Source organism: Diuraphis noxia, unplaced genomic scaffold (assembly GCF_037042655.1).
Source record: "Diuraphis noxia isolate RWA-SAM2 unplaced genomic scaffold, SU_Dnox_SAM2 contig0001, whole genome shotgun sequence".
NCBI classification, from domain to species: Eukaryota; Metazoa; Arthropoda; class Insecta; order Hemiptera; family Aphididae; genus Diuraphis; species Diuraphis noxia.
In genome coordinates this window covers 106702655-106724835 of record NW_028301711.1, presented here as the reverse complement: position 1 = coordinate 106724835, position 22181 = coordinate 106702655, and the positions used below count along the sequence as shown (strand labels likewise).

Sequence of the window (22181 nt, the reverse complement as noted above, 5' to 3'; positions counted from 1 at the left end):
AAGGAACGTCATTAGGCCCCTTATTATTTTTAATCTATATTAACTATATACCAGCTTCATCATTAAAAGGTAAATTATTCATGTTTGCCGATGATATAGCTCTTATAATACCGAAGAAAACTGGTCAAAATTAATAGAAATTTTCGAAATTGACTTACAACTAGTATATAACTGGATGGAAAAAAACTTATTATCACTTAATGTAAATAAATCAGTATGCATGCCGATAGTTACAAAAAGATCACAGCTTCCAGTTGGAGTGAACTTCATATTACATCAATGTTCCGCAAATAAGACAATCTGTAATTGTGAACCACTTAAAATGGTACAACAATTTAAATATTTAGGAGTCATAATGGATCAGGAGCTGAAATGGTCTGAGCATATAGAATTTATCAAAAATAAAATCCGGAGATTAATTTCCTTATTTTATAAAATTCGCTTTCTTAAGAAATCATTGGTATGTCAAATTTATATGGCATTATGTAATTCACTCTTATGATATGGTATAACATGCTGGAGAAGCGCCAGCAGAACAGACATAAAATCGGTATATATTGCGCAGAAAATTATTATAAAAGTAGCCTACTCGTTACCGCCAACATACCCTTCAATAGATATTTTTAAAAATACTAACATACTATCAATCTATAAATTATACATTAAACAAACACTTATAAAAACATTTCAAATGCAGATACTTAATACTACAGATATAATAGACAGTACAACAGGTAATAACATAAAATTACCTTATATATCATTATCCAGTACAAAAAGTGCTCCCGATTATATGGTCAAAACTATATTCAACAATTTAGGAAATGATGTAAAGAGTCAAATAAAGTATGAATGTGAAAATCATTCTAATAAAACCAATGTAAAAAATATAATTACTAAAATAGTAAATGACCTAGATGAGAAAGTGTGTAAAAATCAATTATTAAAAAGTATCTATGTGTAAATATAAATGATTATCTATTAGTATCGTTTAGTTATAGAATTATAAGATAATGTTTATTTAGAGAAGTAAAATACATCATTCTCAATCGTATAAGACACATGACATTTTATTTTATTACATTATATAAGTAATATGTATAGAAACTCCGTATACCACGAAACGAGCTTGCTCAGTTGGTATACGTATCAGCTCTTATCACTATTATTGTAATAATTTAACTTTTGAAATTTGATTATTGTATTGAAATTATGATATTGATTTTGCTGAAAAAAATAAAAAAAAATAAACAAATGGAAATGTCGAAACAACTAGAATTTTTCAAGAACATATCTTTGTGGAAACTGATTTTCTAGGGGATAATGAACAATTATTTTCATTAATGGATTTCTCACCAACACTCCTGATTCATAATATAAGGTAAACAAATTAAATTATTAAAAAACTTTTGATGAACTACCAAATTATTTTAAGTACCTAGGTATGTTTAGCTATACCAATTATAATATTATTTTTGAATTATATTTTTAGATTCATCTTCTATGGCGTTATAGCTTATGGTAATGATCACTATGTGTCATACATAAAAAGAGGGGAAACTTGGGAAAATCATAATGATATTTAAAAAAAATATCAATAAGTTTGTTAGACCACATATGCTGATTTACATATAACATTAATAATTATAAATTTATAATAATAGGTTACGTTATATTTTAATAATCATTAATTAGCATTTATTATTTGTATTATTTTATATACACTTTTAAACAATTTTTTTCAATATTATATAAATTAAGTACAATCGGTTTTTAACATAATATTGTATGTATTTCCAACTCTGATGAGAATAATATAAAATTATCATGTTAAGTGCCCATGAAAAAACCTAGATTAATGTTTTAGTTGTATTTTATGTTCAAATCAAATGTATTTTGATATTGAAATTTAGATCTTATTAACTATTATGTATTACATTTCTACATATTTTATAGATCGTTAACGAAAGAACTATTCAATAAATACACCACCTCTAATTGAAAACATAAAATTTGAATTTTTTCTTGATAAAAATTGTTCTGAAATTGTTTGCAGATTAGTAAAAAACGTATTTGTTTTTTGTTGTTGCAAATTGTTGCAATTAATTTGCAAAAAAAAATGATAAAAGTTTGAAGGTAATATGACAGAGTCTGGGTGCAATGTGATTTTGGCACACCGAGTGAATTTTATTTCTACGGGCGTAAAAAATGTGTTGCAATATTTTTTTTCGGTATTACAAATTGTTGCCATTAATTTGCAAAAAAAATGGTATTAGTTTAAAGACAATACAATAAAGTCGGGGTGCCAAAACTTCACGCACGTGCTAATTACTCTTACATGATAAATGTAAATTATTCAAACTTTTAAAATTTGTTCAATATTCAAATATTTATTGAAAGCCGTACCCAATCCTAAAATCATGGTTACGCTATTGATGATAGAATTGATAGGCATAATTGCTATAGTTAATACAAAAAAAAATGGATATTTGACGTTATATAAACATTTTGCAGAAAATTGGATTGCAACCGACGGTGAGGCAGGTTATGAGCTATATTTAACAGGTGGTTTAACCGACGGGAAATTTATGATCGATGAACATCTGAAACAGAAATGGTTGGACGAGAAGGTCAGACGGTTTTACGTGAGATTTCAGATCTACACACCCGACTTGGATTTAGTGACTGTGGTCGAAATACGCGCAACGACTGATTGCGGGCTTACGTACACAATTTTTACTAATGTAAGCGCATTTAATGTTGGTTTAACCGTAGCCATCGCTGCCATATCTAAGAGTAATATACGTAAACCATAAACATTAATATTAATCAGCCAGTAAGTTAGGTCTACTATTAGGCAAGGACTGTGAATAATAAAATCATTAGGAGTGGTTCACTAACATCTCACAGTAATTTAATAAACGTTAACACTACATATTATCTGAAAATATAACAATCAGGAATTTATATTTAGTTTTATCAACATTTAAAAAGTATGATTCATTTATGATTCCAGAATAATTTTTTTTTTACAGTTATTTGAAGAAAAAGATTTATAGAATCTTTTGTTGGGTTTTTAACCTTAAATCACAACGAATTTATGGATTTTCAACTCCATAATTCCTTGCAAATTTTCGCGATTTTGATATATTACAAGTATTTACAATGATTGGTTTTTGACAGTGTTTGGCGAGTTCCTTATAAAAAGGAATTCGTTCCGTTCCTCGTTCTTTTTAATAAAAAAGGAATTTGTTCCGTTCCTTGTTCCTTAAAAAAAATAAGGAACTCGTTCCTTTGTCGTTTATTTGAAAAAGTAACGAGTTCCTTTTTAGTTCCAGATAAAATAAAAATTCTTATTTAATCATACATTTTTTTCATTCATAGACATACGTCGGTACTTTACTTTTTAATTATACTTATACTAGTTAAACATACCTACAAGTACATATTTTATAATTTACTATTTAGTTTAAAAATATAAATACTGATACACATATAATAAATGAAATATATACTGTAGTTTTTTTTTTATTCATCTTTATTTTTTTAAACAATATAAATTAATTATATAACAATAGAAATAGACTAAACTGTAAGTACTATAATCTAAAGAAGAGAACCTAGTACCTACTAATTACTAATGACGAACTTTAACAATTAAGTTCGATACCTACTCAGTACTCGATAACAATTTACTCTAAAAAAAAAAATATTTTAAGTAATTAATATTATTTATATATCTGTGTAAATTGGAACTCGAAAGGAACGAACAAAAATTCGTTATTTTTCCTTGAAAATAAGAACTCGTTCCGTTCCTCGTTCTTTTTTAATATAAAGGAACTCGTTCAAAGTGCCGTTCCTTAAAAAAGGAACTCGTTCAGGAATCCGTTCCTTTTGGAACTCGTTCCTTCCAAACACTGGTTTTTGAAGTATAGCGAAAAAAAATTAATTTTGTCTAAAACTGATGACGGGAAAAAATTCCTGTATTTTCGTAACTTTTTTAGGAGTTTTTGAAAATTACAGGACGTTTTTTACTTTTGATTCTAGGCAAACAGGCCTCCAGTGTAGGTTAGGTTAGTACACATGGACAATAGCGCCACACGAGTGTTTTTTTTTTTTTTATACTTAATGTTACCTATCTCATTTATAATTTTATTATTTAATTTTTAATAACAATACACTTTTAAAATATATAACAATACATTATCATCACAAATTATCACCTTGATATGCTCCTTTCATAATTTCTATAAAATAAATAATTACAAATTCAATTTTTTTTTGTAACAAATGTATAAAAGTGACCTAAAAAATAAATATAAAATATTTAACTGCCTATACAGGGTGATTTTTTATCGTGAACAAGTTAATATATCGGGAAGTATAAGGAATTTAAAAATATTTTTTTTTTTTTAATTTATAGGTTTTACTATTTTACGCTGTGTTACAATCTTGTTAATTTTAACTTCCTCCCTTAATTTATAAAACACTATAAACTTTCAATTTTCAAATGGCAATATCTATTTTCGATAACGATAATCTATAAACAATAAACATACTGAAAAAAATAATATTAACATTTACAAAATTTAATTTGAGTAATCCGTTTGCGACTTATTAATGCTTAAATATTCGTTCAATTTACTACTAATGGACAATTTTACAAACCCAAACAGTAAAAACCAGAAGTCAAAACGAAATATTTTCTCAATTTAACAATACCTATAACGGTCATAATCGGTAATAATAAGATAGATAAACAATACTATTACTAGTCTATTACAAAAAAAAAGTGTACCATCTCCACTCCAACCGGAACACCGAGTGTCAGTGAACGATAATAAATGCCGGTAAACTGTTTCTAAAAACATGTGGTTGTTGGTTAATCGTTAATGTTAGTTTCCCATTATCAAATATGGAATATTAATTATTAATTACTATTCTTTGAATATTTAACCAAAGAATATGTTTTAAGTAAAAACTAAATTATGTGTATTATTTAAAATATAAATTTAAAGTTTAAGCCAATTATTCCAATGCATACCTAATGCCTATTATATTTCTTGATTGTGTTTTAATTTTGTATTTTGGTTAACAAATTTGAATTTAATTGAAAATATATTTATATACAATCACCAATATTATTATGGATATGGTAATCAGATTTCATACTTCATTGACAACTTTATTTGTATAATTCAATACAAGTGGTAAGTTTTAAATCTATAATATTAATATATAAGAATTCATTTATTTTTATTAAATGATTTATACCAACATATTGTCGACAAATAGTAACCATGAATCAAATATTTTAATTTTATTTCAGTGGCAATTAGTAGAGTTTATCTGACTAATCAAAAAATACAGTGAACTATACGAGTAGACAACTCAATTTGACCAGCAATTAATGCAAATTTACATTGCTTGCTACTGGTATCTGATGACTATAAATTAATATGAAATAAAATAATAAAATATATGTACATATTTCTATATTATATTATAATCTTTCAACAAACTAAACAATCAATTATGTAAGTATGATTTTTTTTATAACAAAAATAATTTGATGTTTATCATAATGCTTGGTTAATTTTTAGATAGTTATTTTGTTTTCTTTCAAATTTCAATATTTTTTATTAGTTATGAGTTTATGACCTTACCCAAATCCTACAAAAATTTACACTACGGAAATTTGTTCATATTCTAGTAAAATTATTGATAACTTATGTATTTATTGCCTTTGATAATTTAGTATTGAATTAATGTCCATTATTTGTCTATTTACACACAAGATTGATTTTGATATAAAATGCAAATTATACATTATACAAAAAATATTTCCCAGAATACCTATATTTTTAAAAGTATAAAAGTTGGGTACGCACAATGAACAACGGACTCTGGGCCTATAGCCTCGCATCAGTTTGGCAATACAGGACTCACTTCCTCGATGCACAACACATTGTAATATCAGTCTGATGTAGGTTATTCGTGTAATCAAAATAACTTACCTATCCAATTTTGTTTTTAGTATACACAGATTGATTTGTAATTATTTATTTTTATTGAAACGAAAACCTTAAATGATAGAAGCATGATAAAAATATATAACTGAAAAAAAAGAAATGTGTAAATAGACCTTTAGTCTTTAGTCGGTAGGCCATAATTGCCCGGAATATAAACGTCCGGAACGTAATAATCCGGAATGTAAAATCCTTTTTTTTTTTTTTTTTTTTTTTTTTCCTGGTGGCACCGATCGATAGGAGGCGTACTGTTAGCTTTTGCGACACACTGCTTACCTCCTATCGACCATCGTTTATTAAAAAAAACAACTTACAAATTAGATTGAGAAGGCCTGGGACAGTCCCCCAAGCGCTGACTCTTACATCATATTATTTACATGGTAGGAGGGCTCTATCCCAACTACTTTGCCGTTCCGGCTACAACAAAAGTAATAAACTTAACTAAGATAGAAAAGAGCTTGTTACGCATTGGCCTGTATGTTCCTTTCGTCCTCCTCCTTTTTGGTAAGCACTGCGTCAATGAAGTTGACCGCTAAATTCCATTTCTCCTTAGATTCTAACATTGCCTCCATCAGGTTCTCTAGGGTCACTGGCGAGATGTTGAGTACAACTTCCACCTCTCTCCGACATCGCCACCACCTGTCACACTCGAAAAATGTGTGCTCCACGTTATCGTTTGGGTTATCACAATAAAAACACTTCGGGTCATGTCTCTTTTTAAATCGCTCCAGATATGCGTTGAAGCAGCCATGACCAGTAAGGAACTGGGTAAGGTGGAATCCGACCTGACCGTGTCTCCTGTTTCTCCAACGTTCTATTATGGGGATAAGCCTAAAGGTCCAACGTCCATTTGTCGCCTTCTCCCATTCACTCTGCCATTTTACTTTCAAGCGAGCAGCTGCGTTTTCCTTGGCAGTGATTGATGACAAGCCTAGCCGTCTGTCTCGTTCTATCTCCGCCCGCTCCATTGCCAATAGATATATTGGTGCGATCCCTGCAACCACCATGACTGCTTCGTTCGAGACGGTGCAGTACGCGCTTGCTACGCGAAGGGCCATTTTCCGCTGAGGGCTGCTCAGCGTCTTTTTGTTCCTCTCATAAAGCAGTGCTCCGTGCCAAATCGGTGCTGCATACAGGAGTTGGGAGTTTACCACTGTTGTTAATAAACGTCTTTTTGAAGGTGAAGGGCCACCTACGTTTGGCATAAGCCTCGATAGTGCAGAAGCCGTTTTCGTGGCTTTGTCACTAACCGTTTCGACGTGCTTCCTGAAGCCCAAGACAGAGCTCAGCTCTAAACCGAGGTTGCGGATGTGCTCACGTTGATAGTAGCAACGCTGGCCGAGTCCTAATTATGACGCGGAGAACCTCGTCCGGCACACCATCTGGCCCTGGAGCCTTACCTCTAGGTAGGTTTAGGCCTGCCGCCACGAGTTCTGCTGTCGTGAATGGTCGGGGTTCAATTACTGGTGGAAAGATGGTGTTATATCTTGGTGGGGGACAACGAGGAAACAACCGACCAATTATCTCTTCCAACCTGCCTGGTAATTTGAGTCCGGGTATGGGGCGTCTACCGATCAATTTTTAGCTACTATTTTATAGGGTAAACCCCAAGGGTCACTATCGACTTGATGGCATAGATCACTCCAGCTCTTCTCTTGGCTACGTCTGATTGCCACCCTCAGTGCTTTGGAAGCCTCTTGTGCAGCACAACGTTCTAACACACAGTCCGCGCACCACAACGTTTGCGCTTCTTCTGGTAGGCTCGCCGCGCGCGAAAGCTAAGCTTTCTTAGCTCAGCAATTTCGGGGTTCCACCAATGTACTGCCCTTTGATTGCCATTAAACTTTTTCCTAGGCATACAACTATCGCAATCGCTTTCTAGGAAGGCTGTTAGTTCATGTTCAACAGTCCATACCTCCTCAGCTTGGAGCGAGTATGTGTTCAGGAAGGCCTCGAGTCTGGCTACGTCCATGTGCCTCCAGGACCATCCTTTGGCGCTGTTACAGGGTCGCTGCGGTCTTCCCTTCAAGGCGAAAAAGATACATTTGTGGTCACTGCCAATTTCAGCATCCAGCACTCTCCACTCACTGATTTGCTTCACAAGACCTAGCGATGCAAATGTCACATCTATATGCGATGCGCGTCCGCCCCGTTCGTAGGTCAGAGCGTCACCCTCGTTTATTGCAACTAGACGCAGGGAGCTAGCCATATCAGTAAGTGCTTCACCTTTACTGCATGTATATGGAGATCCCCAGCTCGGTGAATGTGCATTAAAGTCGCCTGCCAAGATCACCTTGACCTGAGCCTGACGCACACTATCTCCGAGTTGGTCCAAGTACGCTTTGTAATCGTCGATTGTATGGCGCTTACTCGGGGAAAAATAGCAGCTATAGATGCGCATATCTAAGGTGTCTACCCACACGAAGCCGTGACCCCTTCCCTGGCGAATGATATCGACCGCTGGCGACCAATATATTGCACACGATTGGTCAGTACTACCATACCAGCCGTCAGTGTCTGGAATTTTATTTGGCTCGCTAATTATTGCAATCTGAGCTTTGGTCTCATACATAGTTTGCATGATGAGGGCTTGAGCAGCCCTAGCTCTGTTGAGGTTAGCCTGTATAAAGTTATGCATTTTTGATGACGTTCATCTCACGGTGTTCCCGCGACTCCTTGCGCAGTATATTGCTGAACGCAATTGCGTCTGACGTCTCCGCTGTACAGTCCTTAGCATAGTGGCCTTGCTTACCACACCGTCTACAGCTGTTGCTTCTATCAGCGACCCCCTTCGCGTCACCATCATCAGTCGGGCTGTTAGGCGACAGTGACTTCGCAAATGATAAAGCGTCATCCCGGGTAGCCGCACAAGTGCTAGCGAAATGGCCATCGCGTCCGCACCTCCTGCAGCACTTGGTCCTATCTGGGCCTTGACACGAGTTAGCTTCGTGACCATATGCCAGGCACCGAAAGCACCTCACTTTCGGGTCACAATGCCTGACTCTACAGCTCACCATTCCCACCCTCAGCCGACCTTGTCTAATGATTGCCTGCGCTACTTCCTTGGGGGCGGAGACCAAGGCGAGCTGTACACCACCGAAGCGCTTGCGTAGGCTGACAAGTCTTAGCGAACTTGCATTGCATCCTGTGGCCGATGCTATTGCTTCGAGTACCTCGGGTCCGTCTGACCATTGGTCTAGATCACGAATCTCTAATAAATCCCTCTGTTGTAGAGTCCTGACCCCAATTTCGGCTCCCGCAGCTCTCGCGATCTCCGCTTTCACCGCGGACACGTCTTCGGAGTTGCCTTGCATCTCAATGAGGAGGCCTCCGGACCTCGCTTGCCTCACCCCCACAATGCGGTTTCCGATAATGTCTCGGCATGCACCTCCTCGGATTTTCTTGGCCAGTTCAGGAAAGTCCTCCTTGCTTACGTCAACCAGGATGGCCGGGGGACGAGATCCCCGACGGCGACTCGACGCTTTCTCAGCTGAACTGGCTACTGGTTTATCGCCTTTGCCTTTCGTCTTATTTTTATTCTTCACTACATCAGTCCAACTGGTCTGTTTCCCACGTTCTGCCATTTCGTCCATCTTTGCGCTCTGCGCTTCGATCATAGTTTGCAGGTTGGCTACTGCCACTTTAACTTCGGTTCCACCTGTTCTGTCGTAGTCGCCTGCCTCGTTTCCTCCGGGTAGTCTTGCACCTACGCTTGAGATGGCCTCTAATACCACCTTATTGGATTCGTTGACCGCCGTGTTCATATTCTGCGTGAGGATGGTCACCACTTTCCTCGCGTCTACGACCATCAACTTTCCACTTGCTAACTGGCTCCTTGCAGCTCTCAGCTCGGCGTTGTTCTGCTCGATGGAGCCTATGATGTTGAGCGCACGATCGATGCTCTCCTTGAGCCCCTTCACCTGCGTACGCTTGGCCATCTCCTTCAGAGACTCTACCTCGGCCCTCAACATTCGGACGAGCCCCGCATCTTGGACCTCAAGATGTTCGAGCGTCGCTGTAGCCTGCTGTGAGGACGAGGAGTCAGATGGACTGCTGGCACTTTTTTCAGCTCTAGTACTAATTAGAGTAGCGGGGGCCTGGCTGGCCACCCCCGCACCCTCACGGTCGCTGGATGACGACCGTAGTGGGCCCGCTACGTTGGATCTGGTTTTTATGCCAGATCCACCCACTACTGCCGACCCCTGGGATTCCGAGGCCCCTGGGGTGGTAACAATATTTCTGTTGTTAACGTTCATATTGGGTTTTTTAAGTGATTTCCTTCACTTGCATTTTACCTACTGCCAGGGGATTTTAATTCAGTGTTGCCTTCACCTATGTCCGTTTGCAGGCGCTTGCAGGTGGACAAGACCTATGTAAAATCCCTGATCGTAATATTACGGAATGTAAGAACCCGGAATAGTTGAAGCCCGGAACGTAAAACCTCAGAACGTAATAATCCGGAACGTACGATCCCGGAATTTAATATCACGGACCGTAATATTCTGGAATGTAAAATCCCAGAACGTAATATGCCGGAAAAGAATCAGTGATTCCTAAACTTCCACGCCCAATACCACCACGATGATTTTCATGAAATAATATTGTGCATGATAATTAAAATATTTTGATAACAGATTGATTTTAGTCCAGTCATTTAACGATTTGTTGAGGAATTAAATCCGACAGTTTTGATACTTTGCAAAAAGTTTGATTATAGGCACCTGATTAACCAAAAAAAGTCACCATTCCTCCGAGGTCCGGAAGTGTCCGCCATCTTGGATTTTAAGTGCGACTTTTCAGTTTTTTTAAATTATCTTTGAAACACTAATTTTATATCAAAAATACCTCTATACAAAAATGTAGCTGATAACATTTTAAACAAATATGGTTTTATTTTTTTTTTTTTTTGAGCTTGAATATGTTAGAGCAAAATTTAACCATATTAAACGCAGCGGACTATAATACTATATATAGGCTTGCAGTAGGTGACGCGCCGCACTTGTGGCCACTAGAAAACGCAATATTTACGTTTTTATATAAATTAAAATATTACAAATAAACATTATTATTGAAATACGCTATATTATAAATAATTTAAATGTTATATAATTGTTACGTACCCTATCAATATTCAAAACATAGCGTAAGTTTCTACTATGAGTAGTGATATAACTAAGTAGGCAATTAATATAAAATAACATGCTGAGGTCATCGTAAAAAAGGCGTAGATAATTAAACTACATAAACTACAGGTCATAAAACCACTCATTGTCATTTAAAACAATATTTCAGAGTAAGGTCGTAACACTGCTCACCAACACCTTTATAGCATATAAACTGTATTTTTGTATCAATTATTAATAACTTGTGAAAATAAAGACATTATTACATTGTAAACATCAGTTTTTCATCTCTACGTTGATGTATGAATCGACGTTCAGTCGGGACGTAACATAATTATAATATATATAGGTATATACACCGCGTATTATATTTTACTAAAATATAAATATTAGATATTTTATAACAGTATTATATAGTAATTGAATAATTTACAGAACTAATACAACATTTTAATTAGAGTTGCTTTATTTACATTTTTTTTTTTTACAATTAATATTATTTTTATAATTCATTATACACATTATACAAAATTCATTTTTTTGCGTTGGAACGATGGACCATATACTATTTCATCCTCGTCCTCCTATTTATTTTTCGTAAATTTCCTATATCTTGTGAAGATTGCATTATTCTCAAACAATTTATTTTATCTACTAGACAAACTGAACTACTAGGTGTCACACGTTGTATACCACCCATGATGTGAAAAGTATTTAAACCATCCAAAGTATTAATATTAAAATCGGCGTTGTCAAAAATAAATTGGGAAAATGAATTCGGTAAAATATTTGGCTGTGGATGATACAACGAAGATGCTTCTAATAATAATGCTTCGCGATAGGATGCGCATAAACCAAGATTGCACAAAATATTAATAATATTTTTAGATTCAAATTTTCTATATAACATGACTGAAAGGCCTAATTCCAACGGTAATATGAATAATTTTGGTATTGTTGCAGCCGAAATTGAATGAGCTATTGCAGTACTTATTCTTGTCAATTCAGTTTTTTTTTTTTTTTTTTAGTAATGATAACTTCGTCTAAAAATACTTTCAGAGTATTTGGTACAGCCGTATCAACATTTAAAAAAAAAATCAAAACAATATTCATATGAAGTAAGATCATGTATTTCTGACCTAATATCCTCTCTAATTATCTCTGCTGCTGTGTATATTATTCTTAATCGTTCTTCCTCAACGTTATTACTTCTATTTGAATACCAATTTTCATTAAGTATCCGATTACCGACCGATTTGAAACAAAACGTTGTACCTATATTCCGCTACTAATGATTATATCACTGCTATACTTTTCCATCAACTATTTACTCACTGGTTTTTTATCGGGCCATAAAGTTCTTCAATAAGATCGTCTATTGAAAATTGACATTTCTCGCTCTCTTCAATATATTTAAAAATGATATCCATAGATTCTAATATATTGCTTACCTTGGGTCGTCCTCTTTTTTGTGTTGAAATGGAAGAAATTCGAGAAAACTTCACATAACAGTCATGGTGGTAAATTGCCTCGGCAGCTACGAGATCAGGTTCACTAATATTTATATTTTAGTAAAATATAATACGCGGTGTATACAGGTTGATTCTTTTATCAAACAACACTCATTATTTAAAAATGTATTGGCTTTTTTCAAAATATTTTTTTACATAGTTTCAAGTTGTTAAAAACCCAACGCTTTATTAAAAAATTATATTTTTAAATATTATTTATCCTTATCATTTTTTAAGTTTTTTACTTATTTGAATGACAACATAGTATTGTAATTTCATATTCCATAGCAGAATATTTTTCTTAGTATTTTGATTCATAAAAATCGAATTTAGGGCAAGTAGTTTACGAGTATGAGTTATAAGTATTTTAAGTTTAGTAGTGGACATTTTGCGGGGTAACCTCGTACCACACCACTCCGCCAATCTAAACTTTAAATACCTATAACTCATAAACTAAATTTGAAATTTTAACGTAATAATTAATAAAAAAAATAGCTTTATTAATTTATGAAATTTTAAGTATAGGTTAATATTTGAAAATCTAAAGTTGATAGTGGTTTACCTAATAAATATAAGGTTGAAAAAAAATAAAAAAATATATACAATTCAAGACGAGTGTAAATCTACAGTTTTTAAAATAGTCAATACGTCTTTTTAAAAAAATGAGTGTTGTTTGATAAATCAATCACTCTGTATATATTATATGATATAATTTATAATATATAATATAGCGTATATCAATAATAATGTTTATTTGTAATATGTTAATTTATATAAAAACGTAAATATTGCGTTTTCTAGTGGACACAAGTGCGGCACGCCGCCTATGGGCAGCATATAAATAGTATTATAGCGCACCGCGTTTAATATTATAATACATGGTTAAATTTTGCTTTTAACCTATTCAAGCTACAATAAAAAAATAAAACCATATTTGTTTAAAATTTTATCAGCTACATTTTTGAATAGAAGTATTTTTGATATAAAATTAGTATTTTCAAAGATAATTTAAAAATACTGAAAAGTCGCACTTAAAATCCAAGATGGCGGACACTTCCGGACTTCGGAGGAATGGTGACTTTTTTTTTGGTTAATCAGTAGCCTATAACCAAACTTTTTGCAAAGTTTCAAAACTTTCCGATTTAATTCCTCAAAACACCAATTTTGAAGCTTAAATGACTATTTGTATTTATCACTTTTTCAAATTCTAAGGAAAAAATAATACACTTAAGTAGTATATATTTGTATCTTCACAGTACGTTTTTTTCCACCGCGGTAATTTCACAAAGTTTAATAGAGGATCTCCCGCTTGAACACAATGATTTTACTGTAACAAAAATCACGGGGAGATATTACACTCGTTGTCCACCTATGTGCCACTCACACTAAAATATTTACAACATAGCATTTTACAGGTGGATTTCACATTTTTTGTCAACGAATTCTCTGTTTTCACAAAATATTTACCTATTTTAAAATTACAGGAGTTTGCACACTCGAAATCGGTTTTATCACTTAATCAAAAATATTTACTGTGTACACATCAGTTTTCTTTCCCCCCAACAAACCTTATTATTTTTATAACTGAAATAATTATTTCAAGTACAGAACACAAATAAGAAATAATATATTTTTTTTATTGTCAAGAGGGATGCTATGTCAAAATTCAAAGTGTAGTATTCCATTACATTTTATATATAATCTTAAATCGTAAGGATCAAACGAAATGTCAAATGTTACCCGTATTTTGAATTTTTCATTATAAATATTTATTTGTGTCATAACTCTATGCTTAAAATCTTTAATTTCATAACATCCCTCTTGCAGTTTAATATAACACCACATACGATCATTATTATTATTATTATGATCAACTATTTGTATAGCAAATTCATTATTATCTTTTTTGATATTTGGGAATGAATTAAATGTCTGCAAACATAATAAAGCTAATTCTGAGTCTTCGTAAAAGTTTCGTAATTTATGTTCTGTACTTGAAATAATTATTTCAGTTTTATAATAAGATTTGTTGTTATTTATTTTTATTTTGAAAATCATACATGGTTAGTATTACAATATTACAGTATTACCTACTGGTAATTGGTAATAACTATTGACTACTCATTTATGATGGGGATTGTTATAACTACAATTATCGATATTTAGTAACAAGTCATTTTATTGGAAATTTGCAATGAATATTACCTTTCACAAGAACCTAAAAATGTGCACCATCATAAGTTAAAAATGGTATCGTAATAAAAGAATTGGTAAGACATGTAAGATAACAAGTTTCCCAAATACCTGTTGAATCTCACATCACTGAGTACTATAAGTGTTATTTTTTCATAATATAAAGCTAATCATGACAATGAAAGAACTTTCTCTATCAATATTGACCGTTCAAAATTTGTTAGCTGTTATATTTTCCTTTTGAGTGAGTAGATATCCTAACCTAACCTTTTGTTTTTTAGCACCTATAAGCAGGGGTGAACTGTTTGCTTGCGCGACACACAACTTTCCCCTGCTGACCATCGTTTATTCAGATAAACAAACAACGAATATGAGAAGCGGTGAGCCAATCTCCCACTCACTTTCTCTTACAAAATAATAATACTACAACAACTCAAAGGGCTCTACCCCTACAGATTTGCTCTTCGAGCTATAACATATATACTTATACTACTAAAGCGCTGCTGCTTGCAATGCTCTTTCGTCAGCCTTTTTCTTCTTCAGTACAGTTGTGATGTACTTGGTCGCTGCGTCCCACTTCCGCTTTGACTTCATCATTGATTGCGCCAAGCTTATTGTCGAGATATCCACACCAAGCTCTTCTTCCATTTAACGCCTTTCTCACCACCACCTATCGCAAGTGAAAGTGTGCTCCACGTCGTCTACAGGATTGTCGCAATACATGCACTTCGCATCATTCCTCTTTTTGAATCTCAAGAGGTATTCATTAAAGCATCCGTGTCCCAACAAGAATTGTGTAATGTGGAAGTTTGTCTGACCCCATTTCTTATTGTACCACTCGTCTACATTTGATATGAGTCCATGAGTCCAGCGCCCTGTCTTGCATTCGTCCCAATCCGTTTGCCACTTGGTTATCGATCTGGCCCTGGCTTCTTTTTTCGCCGTTTGCGTGTCCTGACCATCCCTTCTTGCGTGTTCTATTTCCGCTCTCTCAAATGCTAGTATATGAATTGGTATTAATCCAGCGATTACCATAAAGGCGGCAACGGAAACTGTGCGGTAAGCGCTCGCGACCCTAAGCGCCATTTTTCTTTGGAGAGAACTAAGTTTTATCCTATTGCGCTCGTACTTAAGCGCATTGTGCCATATTGGGGCAGCATATAACAATTGGGCATTCCCAATTACTGTTGTCAGGAGCTTCCTCTTCACCACAGAAGGTCCTCCTACGCATTAATCCGTCATAAAATGTGTTCCATAGTAGTGGACCGATCACGGAACCCTGAGGTACTCCAGCCGTGACAGCTCGGCGAGTGTCTTCTGATATAATGTTTCTCCCTTCAAAATACGATCTAATTATACGTACTAAATAATTCGGCACCCTTTTAAGCATAAGTGCCGCATCAATTTTCTCCCATAGTGCTGTATTAAAAGCGTTCGCCACGTCTAATGAGGCTAGCACACACAGCTTACGGTTGTACAACTGACCCGTTCCTGCACGCTCAACAATTTGCATAACCTTTTCGATGGTCTGTGTTGTTGATCGTCCTTTGGTAAACCTGAATTGCTGAACTGCTATACCATCTCCGGCTGTTGATTTAAATGATCTTGCAGTCTAGCTTTCAGGAGCCTTTCAAACAATTTGCCCATCGAATTAATTAAGCACAGCGGCCTATATGAGGAGGGCTGTTTGAGGGGTTTTGTTCTCTTCCTAAGGAGAACTAGGAGCGCCGATTTCCAACTCTCATAGTAATGGCCGGTGATCAAGCAATTATTAAATGTCGGCAACAGAAGTTGAGGTCACTGCTTAATAATCACTCTCAGCACTTCGTCTGGCACTCCATCCGGCCCGGGGGCTTTGCCCCTTGCAGACACCTCCTGCGTCCCTCAGTTCGTTTTCAGTGAGCAGGTCCGAGTCCTCCAGCTGTACATCAATGCTGGGAGGTTGACATTTAGTGAACAGTCCATCCACGATAGCGTCCATTTATCCCGGGATTTTAAGGCCAGGAATTGGACGTCTACCTATTAGTTTTTTAGACACTATCTTATAGGGCAGACCCCAGGGGTCCGTGTCCACCTGCTTGCACAAGTCCTTCCAGCTCCTCTCCTGGCTGCGTCTGATCTCCAGCCTTAACTTCTTTGACGCTTCTCTTGCCACCCGCGGCTCTTCCCGGCATTCTTCCAGTCCTCTTCGTTACCGAGCCTTCTGATATGTTCTTCTTGCTTTAAAACTTGCTTTTCTGAGCGCAGCTATCTCTCCAGACCACTAGTGCACTGGTTTGCTGCACCCCGGGAACTTGCGTTTAGGCATGCAGCTGTCACATGTTCTTTCTAAAAGCCTCGTTAGATCAACCTCATTATACACTGTCCCGTCTACCAGCGTATCGTCTGTCCGTAGGAACGACACCAGCTTATCATAATCCATCCGCCTCCAAGACCAACCCATAGGATTGGATCTATGGTGATTTATACTTCCATGAACGGAGAAGTATATTGGATGATGGTCACTGGCTATGTCTGTCTTCAAGACTTGCCACGAATGCATATGCCGTATCATTGAAAGCGAGGCGAACGTCACGTCTATGTGCGAGGAGCGACCTCCCAGCTCATATGTTGAAGCGTCACCTTCATTTCTGCTACCAAGCCAAGTGAACTTGCCATGTCCAATAGCGCCTCCCCTTTAGGACACGTGTACGGTGAACCCCAGCTGGGTGAATGCGCATTTAAGTCGCCGGCCACAATGACGTTAATTGGAATCTGTCTTAATCTTGTTTCAAGTTGACTCAGGTAGTTTTTGTATTGATCAATTGAGCACCTCTTGTTTGGTGAATGGTAGCAGCTGTACACCCGAACCCCCGAGGTCTCTATCCAGGCGAATCCGGCGCCCGGCCCGCTGCAAGTGATATCCATGTCTGGAGCCCTGTAGATACAGCAAGTAGCATCTTCACTGCCATGCCTGCCGGAGCCACTGTCCGGAATCCACTGTTCAGTTCGCTGATAATTGCTATCGATGCTTTAGTTTTATGCATTGTTTGCATGATGAGCGCCTGGGACGCTCTTGGCCTGTTAAGGTTAGCTTGTAGGAAGTTGATCATTGCAAAGCTGACTCAGCACCTGGTCCCTTCGCCTTTCGGGATTCCTCCCTCAGGGTTTTTCCGAAGGTAGCCACCGCCTCCGCGTCGGCTTTGCACTATTTTGCAAAATGCCCTGCCCCTCCACATCGTCTGCAGCATGCGCTTCTACCTGCTCTCTTGCATTCTTTGACTACGTGGTCAAAGGCTAGACATCTGAAGCACCTTTTTCCATTTTTTTTGGATAGACGGATCCGACAGCTGACCAAGCTGTTTCTCACTCTCCCTTTGATTATGAGCCCGTTCACCTCTTTCATCGGGATGAGTACCAGGGCGGTCTGAGACCTGTCCCACGCCTACTTTAGTCCCACCACCTGGGCAGTATCCTTTGGGAGGGCTGTCTCCAGGGAGATGGAGTCGGCGACGTTATCTCGGTTAGACCACGAGTCAATGTCTCTTATTTCAACCAGAGCTCTCTGTTGAAGCAGCCTTTTTTTACATGGTTAGGTTTTTTTTTACATGGTATCGAGACACGGGGTGGTACTAACCTTTCGGTCATTTCACCCCCTGTCTCATCATTTATTGATAAATCAATTGTACAACGGCCAGAGGCCAAACTGAGGGTTACGTGAGACAATTCCCCAAGTAGCCCCCTTACAATAATAAATATGTTTTGTTACATAGTGCGTTTGGTGCTTGTTTTGGTTGCGGGGTCCTCTTGGTGGGCCGACCGGAGTCCGCCGCCCTGGTTTTTTCTCGTTCATTATGTCCTCTTCAACGGCCTATGCCCGCCGCCCTGGATTTCTCGTGCTTGGGTTTCCTCATTTTAGTGCGGCCGCCTGCCTTCTTCTCTCTTCCTCATCTTTTTTCCTCATGATCGCTTCAATCATGGCCGCTATGGTGTCCCAACCCAATTCTCCTTTGAGACGAGCATTGTGGGGATCAGGTTTGTTGTGTTTAGGTCTGTCTCTAGGGTCATCTCCGCTTGTCTCTTCCTCGAGTGCCACGCGTCGCAGTGGAATATTGTGTGTTCGGCATCATCTACTGCGTGTCCGCAGAACCAGCACTCCGACGTTTCCAACTTTCCGAATCTCTTCAGGTACGCGGCGAAGCATCCGTGACCACTCAGAGCTTGGGTTAGGTGGAAGCTTGTTTCTCCGTGTCGGCGGCCTGTCCAGGTCCCGATGTTTGGGATGAGGGCATACGTCCATCTTCCGTCTTCGCTGTTTTCCCATTCCGTCTGCCACGTATCCAGGATGTTTGCGGGTGGAATTACCAGTTCCGGGTTTCTCTTCTTTTCGTGCAGCTTTTTTCTCTCCTTGGCGAGCAGGTTTAGTGGGGGGATCCCAGTGATGACTGCTACTGCGTCTCTTGAAGTCATGCAATATGCGGAGGCCACTCTCAGGCAGATTCACCTCTGAACCTTGAGGAGTTCGGCCAAGCCTGTTGCGCTCATCTCGTCTGCCCACAATGGTGCGCCGTACAGCATCACCGAGTGTGCTACGTTACTCAGCAGCTTTCTCTTCGTCTGTTTCGCAGCACCTAGTCACCGGCAGCCAAACGTTAGCGTCGTCCCCGGCCACTCTGATGACCTCGGCTCGCTTCTTTTCTTCCTCATGCCAGTGATCGCGTCACCTATCGTGTCACTGTTGACACCACTCTTCACTCTTTTGACCAACGCCGGAAAATCGTCTTGATTATTAATATTGACCGTGATTGCAGTTGGTAGTACATTGGTCTCAGTTTACTAGTCGCCGCATCCTAAGCTACCTGCTCTGAAGCGCCCTGGTTGGAAGACTCCCCTGTAGGTTATCCTAACCTAACCTAACCTTGGTATGTATGAAAAATATGTTTGAACATATTTTTCATAGTAGGGTTATACCTATGTTTGAACATAGGTATAACCCTACTAATTTACTTGGTTTCAAGTCACCTGGTAGATTTTGTTCCAACTTTGACTAGGTATAGTATATAATTGTTCTAAAAATTTGTTAGACATACCTGACTACCTAACTACCTAGTACCTACTAGACTACTAGAGGAATTATATTCTCCAGGTAAACCAAAGAAAACAAGTGAGTTGATGGCAGGATAAATAAGAAATACAAAAATTATAATAATATTATACAATGAAACATAGAAAAGAGGTTAAATTTAGTTTAATAATATTAAGAACTACCGCAGTGACGCCTAGGGATGAGTAAACGAAGGTGGTAGGGAAATTGCCTATCCACCTATGTCAATAAGAAATTTACCTATTATAAATGATGACAGTTTTATCCCTTCAAATATTGGATTCCTAATATTTAAATAAATAGTCATAGGGACAATCATAGGACCATATAATGTGTAATGATTATATGAATTCTTTGAATGGAAAGTCTTGTTCTCTTAGCGTACCTACTTGGTTTTGGTAATATGTTATTAAATTTAAAAAAAGGTTTTATTAAAAGAATGGTTAAACTGGCGTTATGAGATCAAACATGTTACAATGTTACATTGTAACAGATGTTGACTGTTTTATAATAATAATTATTTTATTCGGTTTAAACAACCCAAACAATCATGTCAAAAAATCTAACATGACAATATTTTCCATACATAATAATCTCAAAAAGTTGTAAATTATTATGTTGCTAAAAATGTATCAATTTTTCAATTTTTTTAGTTAAGGATTTAAATTTGAAAATTCATTAATTTCTCATTAATGGTTCATACCGTCATCAAAAATTCTTAAAATTATGTACATATACTCTTTTTTTATAGAATATAAGTTCAAATTTGGATGAAATTAGGTATTTAAGGAAAGAATAACATTTTTGTTATTTTGTTGTGATTTAAAAATATTAGTTGATAGTTGAAACTTTTATAATATGTTAATATATTTTATACACACAATGATATTTTAAAATGTGATTTATTTGGCAAAAATTTATTTAACCTACTGTATTGCTAATGTAAAATAAATTACTTTAATAGCAATAATATCATAAAATATAGCTTGTAATTTATTACAAGCTGCATATTAAATGTACGAAGAGCGCATAAATATAAAATCGTTTCTCGTATTCAATCATTATATATTATACTATATTATCATTGAAATGAAATTTAACACATCTATCCATTATAGTGACCCCTCTAAGATACTTAAATAGAAAAACTGTTATGAGTAAGTATATAATATATACTAATATATACCTGTAAATTTGTAAGTACCTATATGAGTGTACCTTTTAATTTAGTAAGTCTCTTTAATGTACGGTACCATTGGTTACCTATCACCTATTTGATAAATTTGACTTCAATGATAAATCATTGCAAACGAAAAGTAATTCTGAGCGAAGACCATGGTTTGCGTAGTATATTACTAATCGTATGATTTATATTGCTCTGACCTATTAAATTTTTTTATTTAAATTCAACAAAGCCAATAATATATATATATATATAACAATTTAAACTTATAGTATATACCATAAGAGTTGATTACCCCCTCTCTTTAAGCAATCTTGGGGTTTAATGGGGGGGGGGGGGGTCTCCTAACATATATATTATAACAGAAACAGATTTGGTTATCTATCAAAGTAAATTATTTAGGCAACAATTTAAAAAATGGTATGTCTCTTTTACAACAAACCATTTTCAAACTTTCGTGAATTTGACGAATTTTATAAATTTTTAATTTTATTGCTTATAAACTATAATATATATTGTGACTAGGAAGGTAAATATTTTTGATATTTAATTTAATTGCGCATCTTTGAAGGAATCTCGTATTATATTTTAAAGATGATTATTACTGAGCATAATGTTTTTATCGATATTTATAGAATTTGTGTTCGGATGGCAAAATTAATTAAACGAATTAAAAAACATAGTAAATCTTTATTTGAATAAATTTAAATTACCATGGCGGGGGGGGGGTGGTCTGGACCTGATGTTTACTACATTCGGTATCACAATTAGGTACTTATCTATGGTTAGGTAACATCTATGAAGTTAGGTGAAGTTAATAATCAAAGTACTGGTTGAACATTTTTAGACACCTATGTATTTATAAAGATGTAGTTAACTTTAATTTTTACACTCTAATATTAATTGGTTAAACTTAAACCACTATCAACTTTGTACAGTGATTGCGTAAGCATACTCATCCCATTTTTAACCCGGCATAGTTAAAGGAATAATTTGTTAAAGGGACGCTTTTTAACCACCGTCAGAGGTAGGGGACTACTCTCACACTTTATTGTGCCC

General features: G+C 36.0%; 1 protein-coding gene across 1 annotated transcript in view; it reads left to right on the top strand.

Moving 5' to 3' along the window:
- LOC149063221 (polycystin family receptor for egg jelly-like) overlaps window positions 1–22181 on the top strand; it is a 222862-nt gene that overhangs the window by 191467 nt on the left and 9214 nt on the right. Inside the window, exon 31 of the mRNA XM_089215574.1 lies at window positions 2515–2744. Within this exon, the coding sequence (XP_089071700.1) occupies window positions 2515–2744 (230 nt within the window). The remainder of the gene's footprint in view (window positions 1–2514; window positions 2745–22181) is intronic.